Source organism: Ceratosolen solmsi, unplaced genomic scaffold (genome assembly GCF_000503995.2).
Source record: "Ceratosolen solmsi marchali unplaced genomic scaffold, CerSol_1.0 scaffold30, whole genome shotgun sequence".
Classification (NCBI taxonomy): Eukaryota; Metazoa; Arthropoda; class Insecta; order Hymenoptera; family Agaonidae; genus Ceratosolen; species Ceratosolen solmsi.
The window spans coordinates 2,234,480-2,245,493 of record NW_011948421.1 but is presented as its reverse complement, the minus strand read 5'-3'; the positions used below and the strand labels follow the sequence as shown (position 1 = coordinate 2,245,493).

The window sequence follows — 11,014 nt, the reverse complement described above, 5'->3', positions numbered from 1 at the left end:
ATTGGTATTATATAAGTATTTTAACAATCCACTTATATAAAACAAAAATCACCTGTAATGATAATAAATTATATACAGGTACTCATTTTGTTTTGAATACTCAAACCTATCTTAATGTAATATTTATTGTTCTAAATAAGATACTTTCAGTTTTTATTTAAAAAAAAAAAAAAAAAGTTGACAAATCTGATCTGTTAATCACACATGTTTTTATACTATCATATGTTAAGTTATGACAAAAGCGATTATTCAGATAAAATTTATAATTATTTTTTAAATGATTAGAATTTCACTTTTATAGACAATTGTTTTTAATCATAAGGGGTATAAGAATAAAGACAAATATAAAATTAAATAAATTTATTTTAAATAAAATTTACATAAAAATATTCATGATTTTTACGTATATTAAGAATATTTACAACCCTAAACGTGCTGGAGTTTTACGATATGAGACAGGAGTTCCGGGTTCTTTCATTCCAGGAGTTAATATTTCTTGTCTAGAAAATTATAGAAAAAGTCAGCTAACATTGAATGGAAAACGAATTTCTAATTAAATATAAAATTAAAAGTATAAACACGACTTTTGTCTAAGTGCTGCATATTTTAAAACAATATAATTTATAACAACTCAATAAATTATTAGTGTAAAAGTATTTGATATGACTAGTCTAAAATGAAGACCAATACTTAATGTGTATTTTCTCAAATTCAAATTAATAGTAACAAAAAAATATTTGAAAATTTTAATAAATGGAAATATTAGGAGTCTAACGTAAATTGATAGATTTTAATGGCACATCCTCTGACCCAAAGAAAGTTATATTTACACATATTTGAATCGATGTTTGCCATTAAAAGAAATTCGTTTTAATTATATAGAATGATGTATAAAAAATTTACGATACATTGTTTAACGAATCTGTAATACTTACTTTCTAACGGAGGCTTGCTCTCGCTCGAGCTGCTCCTGAGCTCTTGCTTTCATCTCGATCTCGGCCTCTTTCATTTGGTGCTCCATTTCGTTCAAATGCTGAAGAGCTTGTTTCTTCGCCCGACCACACTAAAGAACATTGGGCCCAATTCGGCCAGCCAATATCCATCAACAGCCGTCACACATTGCATATATTCTTTGGCTGTCATTACAAGCTCGTGATAAACCACATAATCCGGTGTGAATCCCATTCCAAATAAAGCGGAAGTAGGATGAAGATGGCATGGCATACCCGTACGACAATTGACGTACTCGCCAATACCTTTAAGCCTCGCGGCCTGATGGAAATAAGCTGAGCAAATACATTTCCTCACAATGTCCCATTCCGTGCCGCAACTCGTTGCCTCCATTTTTTGTTGCTTCAAAATTTCTTCCAACTGCTGCCTTACTTCTCTGACCTGTGTGCCATTTAAAGTTTCCAGCTTATAGTGATTTTTTTTCTTTTTTTTTTTTTTTGTAAGAGCGTGGAGCGCAATTTTTATTTCATAAAAAAAAAAAAAAAAAAACAACAAAAAACCAAATGTCTCGGATTTTAACACATGTGTTTACTAAACATATTTTATGTGTACATCTACATGAAATAAATTTAGCAATTTATACTCTTTACTTGTTGAGTATTATAGTTATAGATTTTTAGTAATCTTCGCATCTTAGGATACAAAACCAATGAATTGCGTAATTTAACAAAATTATCTTTTGAATTTTATAAATTTCAATGTTATTAACGTTATTTTAAAATTATTATACTAAGAGTATATTATGTTTAACAACCAAAAATGTGTGTAGTAAGTTTTGAGTACAATACAGACTTATTCGATCATTTAGGTTTAGGCAAATTTCATAGCTTTTATTATTAAAAAAAAAAAAAAAAAAAAAAAAACCAGATTAACACGGCAATGCACGGTTATGCCGTGGTAAGAGATTTTTGTAAGTGTTTAGCAGTAAAAAATTCATGGCATTTAATAATAATTTCAAAAAGAAAAAATTTATACGACTAGTTTTACTTAGAATGTTAAATACCACATGATGTTATCATTGGGTATTAATCGGCGCATCTATTTCTAATTCGTTTCATTACTTTACAGAATTTCTACAATGTTCAAATATTAAAATAATCTTATCACCTTTCTCATAGCCTTTGCATGGATAAAATGGTCGTTGCACCAAGAGCTGGAGTAGCCATTTGTCTTCCACTGGTTATAAACATTTAAAAACGTTAAATGATCGGATTCCGGCACCTGAAATTTCTCTCTAGCGGAATCGGAATCTTCCTCGCGTCCTTTAGGCCTGTAAAATATTGACGGCACTGAGAGCATTGACACGATGATGAGGATCTCGGATGTGCAGCCGAGTTTCGAAGCAATGATAAGCATCTGACACTGAGGTGGATCCAATGGGAACTCAGCCATTTGTCGTCCCAAAGGCGTAAGTCTGCCGGTATTATCCAAGGCGCCTAGTATCCACAGTTGATATAGCGAATTCAGGATATTGTCCTGAGGCGGTGGATCCATAAAGTGAAAAGCAAGCAAATCTTGTACACCCAGCGATTTGAGCAGCAACACCGTATTCGCTAAATTCGTTCTTTGAATCTCGGGTACACCGGTCGTTAGCAATTCGTCAAGATATTGTCTTTCGGTGTATAGTCGAAAACATTGACCGGGACCAGTTCTTCCAGCTCGACCAGACCTCTGATTAGAATTAGCTTGCGATACAGGATATATCTGCAACGCGTCCATACCTGAGTAATTAAATGCGTTTACATTTCATTTGTTGGGTGATTGATGGGTCATAAGTAAATTCGAAGTATATTAGTAGAGGGTATAATACGAATCAAAAAATTAATGCATAGTATATATATATATATATATATATATATATATATATATATATTTATATACTAATTCCCTTTTAAAGCATACTTTCACACGAAATTCAATTCAAAATTGCATTCCTTTATTATTTCAATATAACAATATTATTATCTCTACTTTGTCAAAACTGACGATGTTTACGTATTTCTTATGAAACAACTGCACGGATCTATTGATACGATTAAAAATGATCTTTGCTTTGTTACATAAAATTCGTATAAAATTCCAATATATATGTATAAGGAATAATTAATGTAAATAATGATAGATAAAAGTTGTTGCTCTACCTATACGTGGATTGTAGACTTTGAGCTTACAGTATCCGGAGTCAACCACAAAGACAATACCATCAACGGTCAAGGATGTCTCAGCTATATTTGTCGCCACGACACATTTACGGAGTCCTTCTTTTGCCTGTTGAAAAATCTTCGCTTGCAAGTCGGATGGCAATTGCGAGTAAATGGGCAAAATAGAAAGAGGTGCAGCCCCCTCGATCTCGCCCAAACGTTCTTTTAAGACTTCACAAGTCACCTCGATATCTTCTTGACCTGGCATGAAAACCAAAATATCGCCGATATGATGTTGTAAATGAATATTCATAACTTGTTTAACAGCGGCCTCCACATAATCTTCAACGTGATTCTTATTAAAGATTGTTTCAACGGGAAATGTACGACCTGGTATCTGAAAGGTAGCTGCGTTGCCAAAAAACGACGAAAACTTGGTTGAATCCATAGTGGCGGAAGTAACGATCAGCTTAAGATCATGACGTCTTGCGACAACCTGTATTTAATCACGCAATTTTTTATTGTTATTTATTATTTTAAAAAATTATGATTCAATTTTAAGATGTAACCTTTTCAATATTGTGATTGATGGTGATTAAATTATATACAATTTGGACAATTAATAAATTTTGTCTTTGATTTTTAGTGTTAAATTTGTTAATGCGTTAGATACTAGCATACATATTACTTTAATAATTTTGTATTTAATAATTACAACAATGCGTATTCTGTAGTTTAAATAAAATATCGTTACATTTCTTTCCTAATGCTTATAAACTAAACATACGAGTAATAAATATTTCTCGTCTTTGCCTAATGGAGAGCAACCGATCTTATTAAGGCCGTCTTATTCTCGAAAATTGTATATGCAAGGGAATATCTTTTTTTTTTGTTCAATCTTTGCGATCGATATGGTTAAATAACAATAAATGTTAATAGAAATCATACATCTCTCAATAATCCAAATAAAACATCAGTGGATAAAGAACGTTCATGAGCTTCATCCATAATAATGACACTGTAGTGATCTAAATCTCCTTCGCGTAAGCTTTCTCTCAACAGGATACCATCAGTCATATATTTGATGATTGTCTGTAATAAACTCATTGAATTACACGATAGCAAAATAAATAACATTGAAAATATCATTTTAGCCAACCTCTTTAGATGTACAATCTTCAAATCGAATAGCATAACCAACTTTCTCTCCTAAATTAGAATCCATTTCATCTGACACTCTTTTAGCAACAGACATAGCTGCCACTCTTCTTGGTTGAGTACAACCAACCATACCATTTTTACTATATCCATCTTCGTGTAAATATTGTGTTAACTGAGTAGTCTTACCTAACAGGGAATATAGATTTACTTTTCAATATCTTACATTAATGAATTTAGCAATCACTTCAGTAATTACAAAAGTCAGATAACATGTGTTAATTGTTTAAAATAAAATTAACGCTTAAAAATTTTATTTCCTTAAAAAATTATCTTAATCTGGAGATATTTATATTGTCAATTAAGATAAATAAGTATAAATAAATATTAGTAGATAGTCACTCATAAATAATTTAGTGTAAAATAAATCTTACCACTACCAGTTTCACCAACGATAATTACAACGCTATTTTCTCTAATAACATTAAGTAGTTCTTGTCTAACGGCAAATACAGGAAGTCTTCTTCTTTGTTCTTGAATCCTTTTGTATCTACCTTCTACTACTATCTCATCATTAATGTAATTGGCATATTTTTGGCCAGCTTTATAATCTGTCTCCTGTCCCGGTGCTTCTTTATCTTCTTTTCGAGTATCATTTATTCCCATAATATTTCCAAGATTAGTTCCAGCTAATTCCCAGTGCTTCTTTTGCGCGCGTCTGCGCTCCTTTTGTTCTCTATAAGCACGTACTAGAACAGAACCTTTCCTCGCTACTAAAGCCATGGGAGAGGTTGGATCTCTCACAGGTATCACAGGTTCGGGTTGCTTTGTGAAAACAATTCGGCCTAGTGAAATAACAAAGTCATCATTTTTCAAATAATATTAATAAAATTAATTAATAATATCTTTAATAAGGTATACATTAATTTAGCAATGACGGTGAAGTTAATTTTGTAAAATACGTTATAATTATAAGTACAAATAAAAGTATCGATCAAGTAAAAATTTATTAGCTCAATGTCAATACAAAAATTGGAATTCTGTTCAGTTAATGTCTAATTGAATCAATTAGGATGAAAATTCGCTCTTAAATATTAAGAATTATACTTACCATCCAAAAATGGTGGAACAACATTGTGCACTAGTAAGTGAACTCTTGTTTCACCTTCATCGTCAAAATCGTCATCGTGATCTAATGAGCTAACGACTCCAGAAGTTAACATTCTGTTACGTTCCCATAACTCGTTATCTTTGTTTATTTGCCGTTGTTGCGCGGATACTCGCTTCTGTTTTCTCGCTTCTAATTCCATCTCTTTCTTTTGAGTATATTCTTCGGAAACATTATCGAAATGCCTACCTTCGTCATCGCCTAGTCCGTACCACTCACGATCAAGCCTTTCAATATTAAAAATAATTAATAAGCTAAACTATATCTTAATAAAAACCATCAAACAGCCTAATATTCACCTCCTCTGTTCTTGTTCCCATAATTCTCTTTCTTCGTTATCCACTATTGGAGTAGCACCGGTTGTTTTACGATCTTTCGCCCAAATATTGTATTTATACGACGGTGTAAATTCACTTCTAATACTTTCCCTTATATCTCTACTGCTATATAAATTTGGAGTTGGATGATCCCAACTCGATCTTCTTCTAGGTTCATCGTCGTCGTCGTCGTCGTCCCAATTAGTTCTGGATGTCGAATCCTTTATTAAATTACAAAATTAAATTAATTAAACGACTGCCAGTAAATTAGCATATAATCTACGCGTACCTTCACTCTATATTTTGGTGTCTGAGGCTCATCTTTGAATCGTAACGTCCAATCTCTGTGGCTACTCCTATCCCTAGCACTGTCCCCATACCTATTTCTATCTCTGTAGCTACCTCCATATCTATCTCTCTCTCTGTTTCTATTCCTATCTTTATCCCTATCTTTCCTTCTGTCTTTATCTCGATCTCGATTTTTAACATTTTTGTCGAACCTTTGATGTTTCAATCTCGCATCCAATTTATCTTGTGCGCTTTTATTGACTCCACCGGTGTACGTTGGAGTTTCTTCTTCGTGGGTTCTATACCTTCTATCCTTGGCATAATGATTATCTACTGAATTTTCTCTTCGCTTTTGTTCCGCAAGCTTGTCAAGTCCAAAAATAGATGTCTGAGGTTTCTTAAAAACATGATCCGAGGGTTTCTTTTTAGCGATAATCAAACCACCCGTTTCAGTGCTATCGCTACCTTGGAGTCTATATAAATCAGGATTCTCTTCCATTTTCAAGGATTATAAAAACTAAAGGAAAGGATTAAAAAGTAAAACGATTAGAAATTTTGTTAACAGTTGTGAATAAAAAATATATTACATTTATTTTTCAACATGCCCACAATTTGTTTAAATCGAACAAGCATTTCTGAACTTTAAAGCTAATCGAATTTACTTTAGCATTCATCCATCTTCATTTAAGTAAGTTTACAAATGTACATTATATACTCACCGTAATACTTATTGTCTGCCAATTTTATGTTTACAAAAATAAGACATCGTTCAATTTAGGTTAGCCTTTAAGCAGTACTGCCACCTCAAAAGCCGTAGGCAACACTTAGATTATCTACGAAATATATGAATAAAAGGGCAACAAAACATTTTGTTGGTCGCCCTGATAAACGCAACTAAAACGATTACCAAATAATCCGCTGAGAAAGCAAATAATAAACAAATTTTCATTCAGTATCTAACAGGACGATCTAATTGCCGATTAAAAATATTACCCGAATAATAAAATAAAAACAATAGGCGTGTAAAATTCGTGAGAAACATCGGGTCGTCAAGACGCGCAGTGTCATCGCGCATTGCAGTCTACTTTCGGCCAATCCAACATTTTTATCGACGTAGCATCGACCAATGGGATCTCGCGGTGCCGCGAGTATAAAAAGCTCGTGGCGTGTCCTGCCGCGTCACAGTCGATTTGTTGCCGTTTGAGGAAGTTGCATTACCCGCTTCCACCGACAACCGACTTTCGCTGCTCGCTTCGTCGTTTTATTTTCTCAAATCCACGAAAAAGCAACTGTATCAAAATGGTAAGTCTTAATTGGAATTTTACGATCGAGATCCCTTCATTCGTAATTATTTTGATGGTAATATGGGCGGTGCCGAGTGGCTGTCTCCACAGTCGTCGATGTCCTTCTTTGTGCTCGAATGTTGCCTGTAACGGCCAATTTGCGTGTAACGGTCGAGCGCTCTGCTGCCGGCCGGCGGCGGCACCGCCCTCTTATAATATGACTCATCGGTCTCTTACTATCGATTGGATATTTCCTTTAGCGGATATAGCCCAGACAGTCGGCGATATTTCTCTGTACATTTTTTTTTAAAAGTAGCGTTTTGAAGAGGCGTTGACCACCTATATTAATAAGGTTTTCTCTTTTCTTTTTTTTTTATATTAATTTTTTTTTTACTTTTTTTTGTAAGTTTGTTATTTAATTTCATTTACGTGGAATATTGATAAATAAATGATACGGAGGGTGCTTCGATTGAATTGTAAGGGGGCAAGGAAAGTTGAGAGTAATTAAAATTTTCAACTAGAGACGGTTTCGTTCATATATATTATTTTTATTGATTATTCGATTGTAATAATCGTAAACCACTGGCTCCTTCGACGTTTCCACATTATATTTAAACGGATCAAAATTTCTTCCATATAATAGTGATATATGTATTTTATTTAAATAAATATATATAATTTAGTTTGCTGTTACAATGTGATTGGATAGGTTACATATGCTTTAAAAGATTTTAATTGTATTTTTCATGTAGTATATTGATATATAAATAATAAGCCGATTTAACGTATAAATCATTTGGCAGAAAACAAATTTAAAGTTTAAAAAATAAAAAAAAAAACTGATTCAAGGAATTTGTTGGACTACAGTTGAAATGTAGGTAACACGGTTGCGAAAATCAACGGCAAAATTAAAGTCCTTAAAGATTGCCACTGAAAGCGATTATATCCTATAGGTAAAAATTTCAATGTGATGGCGGCCGTTGGTAGGGATGTAAAATGCGCAACTCGCAAAGTCACGGAAAAGAGGATAAATTATGATATCGTCTTGTTAAAGAGATTTAAACTTTTTTTTTTATATTCCCTATATTTCTATAAAATTTCGTGCCTTATATTTTTATTTATTAACAAGTCCGAGTAACGATATTTCTTTAAATATTTAAAATGACCGGACATTTTATATTATTTTAGAAGAGTCGCGAATCATACCTTTCAATTAAGAAGCCAGTGAAAGTAGCCATATAAAACTGGACTTTATATTGACTTTTTTTTTTTTTTTTTTATTAAACTAGTGGGCTGAGTGTGCAAGACAAAGTTTATCCTTATATGGTAACTATGACATCATGCGACGCGTCGTCCTGCTTCGTATACTTAAAGTTTAAAAAAGGAAATTATGTCATGTACAAATAAGGTCAAGCTTTATCAATGTCATCGATGCTCATTTCAACTTTTACATTTTCATGCGGAGTTAAAAATCGATCCAATCATTTACTAAAGAAAATAATCGATTTTATGAAATTTTCACGTTTCATTACTTTTAATCGTAATTTTATTTTATTCGCTATAAGATGATTACTCTTTTTTTTTCTTTTTTTTTTTTTTCCTCCCTAAATTATTTGTTTCTTCAATCTGCCCTTGACATTTTTCATACTTTAAAGTATTTTCATTTGTATCTGAAATAATTATTTAATAATTTTTTTTAGAAATAGAATGCGATTGCAATTTGATTTTAATCGATGTAATTTTGCTTTAGCGTGAATGCATCTCAATTCATGTTGGACAAGCTGGAGTCCAGATTGGTAATGCATGTTGGGAACTGTACTGTTTGGAACATGGCATCCAACCCGATGGTCAGATGCCATCAGACAAAACTATTGGAGGCGGAGACGATAGCTTTAATACCTTTTTTAGTGAAACCGGAGCAGGGAAACATGTTCCTCGTGCAGTTTTTATTGATTTGGAGCCGACGGTAGTTGGTACGTTGTTGAAAATTAATTGCGACGCTTGACTGTTTATTGAGCAATATTGTTCTAAATAAACAAAGAAAATTCATTGTAATTGCAGATGAAGTACGTACTGGAACGTATCGCCAGCTTTTCCACCCAGAACAATTGATCACGGGCAAGGAAGACGCAGCAAACAATTATGCCCGTGGACATTACACGATTGGAAAAGAAATTGTTGACTTAGTACTTGACAGGATTCGCAAGCTAGCAGATCAATGCACAGGACTTCAAGGTTTCTTAATATTCCACTCCTTTGGAGGTGGTACCGGATCTGGCTTCACTTCCCTCCTCATGGAAAGACTGTCCGTCGACTATGGCAAAAAGTCGAAGCTTGAATTTGCAATTTATCCGGCACCACAAGTTTCTACCGCTGTCGTCGAGCCATACAATTCCATTCTTACCACACACACGACTTTAGAACATTCCGATTGCGCTTTCATGGTTGATAATGAAGCTATTTATGACATTTGTCGTCGTAATTTGGATATTGAGCGTCCAACTTACACGAATCTGAATCGCTTGATTGGACAAATTGTGTCATCCATAACAGCGTCGCTTCGTTTTGACGGAGCCTTGAACGTGGATCTTACAGAATTCCAAACTAACTTGGTACCCTATCCGCGAATTCACTTCCCCCTCGTAACATACGCGCCGGTCATTTCAGCCGAGAAAGCATACCACGAGCAACTATCCGTTGCCGAAATTACCAATGCTTGCTTCGAGCCAGCCAACCAGATGGTCAAGTGCGATCCACGACGTGGCAAGTATATGGCTTGCTGCATGCTTTATAGAGGAGACGTTGTTCCCAAAGATGTTAATGCAGCTATTGCTACCATTAAAACCAAGAGAACCATTCAGTTTGTGGATTGGTGTCCTACTGGCTTCAAGGCATGTATTTTCATAAAATCATTTTCTACATTAAGTGTCATTTAAAAAAAAAAAAAGCTCTATTCAATATAAATATGTGTACAAAAATCAATGTTAATTAATACTTATGAATAAACATAAACATGGTTATTTTAATCTTGCAGGTAGGCATTAATTACCAGCCACCAACTGTTGTCCCTGGTGGGGATCTTGCTAAAGTACAACGTGCAGTCTGCATGTTATCAAATACTACCGCGATTGCCGAAGCATGGGCAAGACTCGACCACAAATTCGACTTAATGTATGCCAAGCGAGCCTTTGTTCATTGGTACGTTGGTGAAGGTATGGAGGAGGGTGAATTCTCAGAGGCTCGTGAAGACTTAGCAGCTTTAGAGAAGGATTACGAAGAAGTAGGCATGGACTCCACCGAGGGAGAGGGAGAAGGTGCCGAAGAGTATTAAAGAAATTATGAAATGATAAACAACAAAAAATTATTTAAGCACTATTGAAATAAAATTTTTTGTAAAAGGCATTTTTTACTTCATTTACATTTACAACATTATGTATTATCTTTTGTCCTTTTTTTTATGTGCTAGATTGTCATAATAAATTTAAGATTTATTGCAAGTAAATAAGTGTTATTATTCGGTTGATCTTAGGACAATTTAAATGTATTTAAATAGAATATAAATACGATTTTGATGAATAATTTTATTTAAAACTTAATTTTGAGTTAATACATTGCACAAACAAGTAAATTTTTTTTTTTTTAAGTAAA

General features: G+C 33.5%; 3 protein-coding genes across 3 annotated transcripts in view; 2 read left to right on the top strand and 1 right to left on the bottom strand.

Moving 5' to 3' along the window:
- Positions 1–96, top strand: part of RpL23A (ribosomal protein L23A) — a 1,755-nt gene extending 1,659 nt beyond the window's left edge. The window contains exon 5 of the mRNA XM_011498889.1: positions 79–96. Coding sequence (XP_011497191.1) covers positions 79–96 — 18 coding nt within the window. The remainder of the gene's footprint in view (positions 1–78) is intronic.
- A 268-nt stretch (positions 97–364) lies between these two features.
- l(1)G0007 (ATP-dependent RNA helicase l(1)G0007) lies at positions 365–6,866 on the bottom strand. The gene is given in 12 exon segments (XM_011498438.1): positions 365–500; positions 936–1,062; positions 1,065–1,392; positions 2,119–2,732; positions 3,153–3,648; positions 4,101–4,244; positions 4,312–4,499; positions 4,745–5,155; positions 5,422–5,705; positions 5,778–6,016; positions 6,085–6,600; positions 6,803–6,866. Coding segments are annotated over 11 exon segments (3,411 nt in total). The 5' UTR covers positions 6,583–6,600; positions 6,803–6,866; the 3' UTR covers positions 365–418.
- Positions 6,867–7,251: 385 nt separating this feature from the next.
- On the top strand, positions 7,252–10,732 carry LOC105361311 (tubulin alpha-1 chain). Its single transcript, XM_011498437.1, has 4 exons — positions 7,252–7,385; positions 9,117–9,339; positions 9,428–10,257; positions 10,401–10,732. Exons 1-4 carry the CDS (start codon positions 7,383–7,385, stop codon positions 10,695–10,697), a joined length of 1,353 nt encoding a protein of 450 aa, XP_011496739.1. The 5' UTR covers positions 7,252–7,382; the 3' UTR covers positions 10,698–10,732.
- The last annotated feature ends 282 nt before the right edge of the window (positions 10,733–11,014 follow it).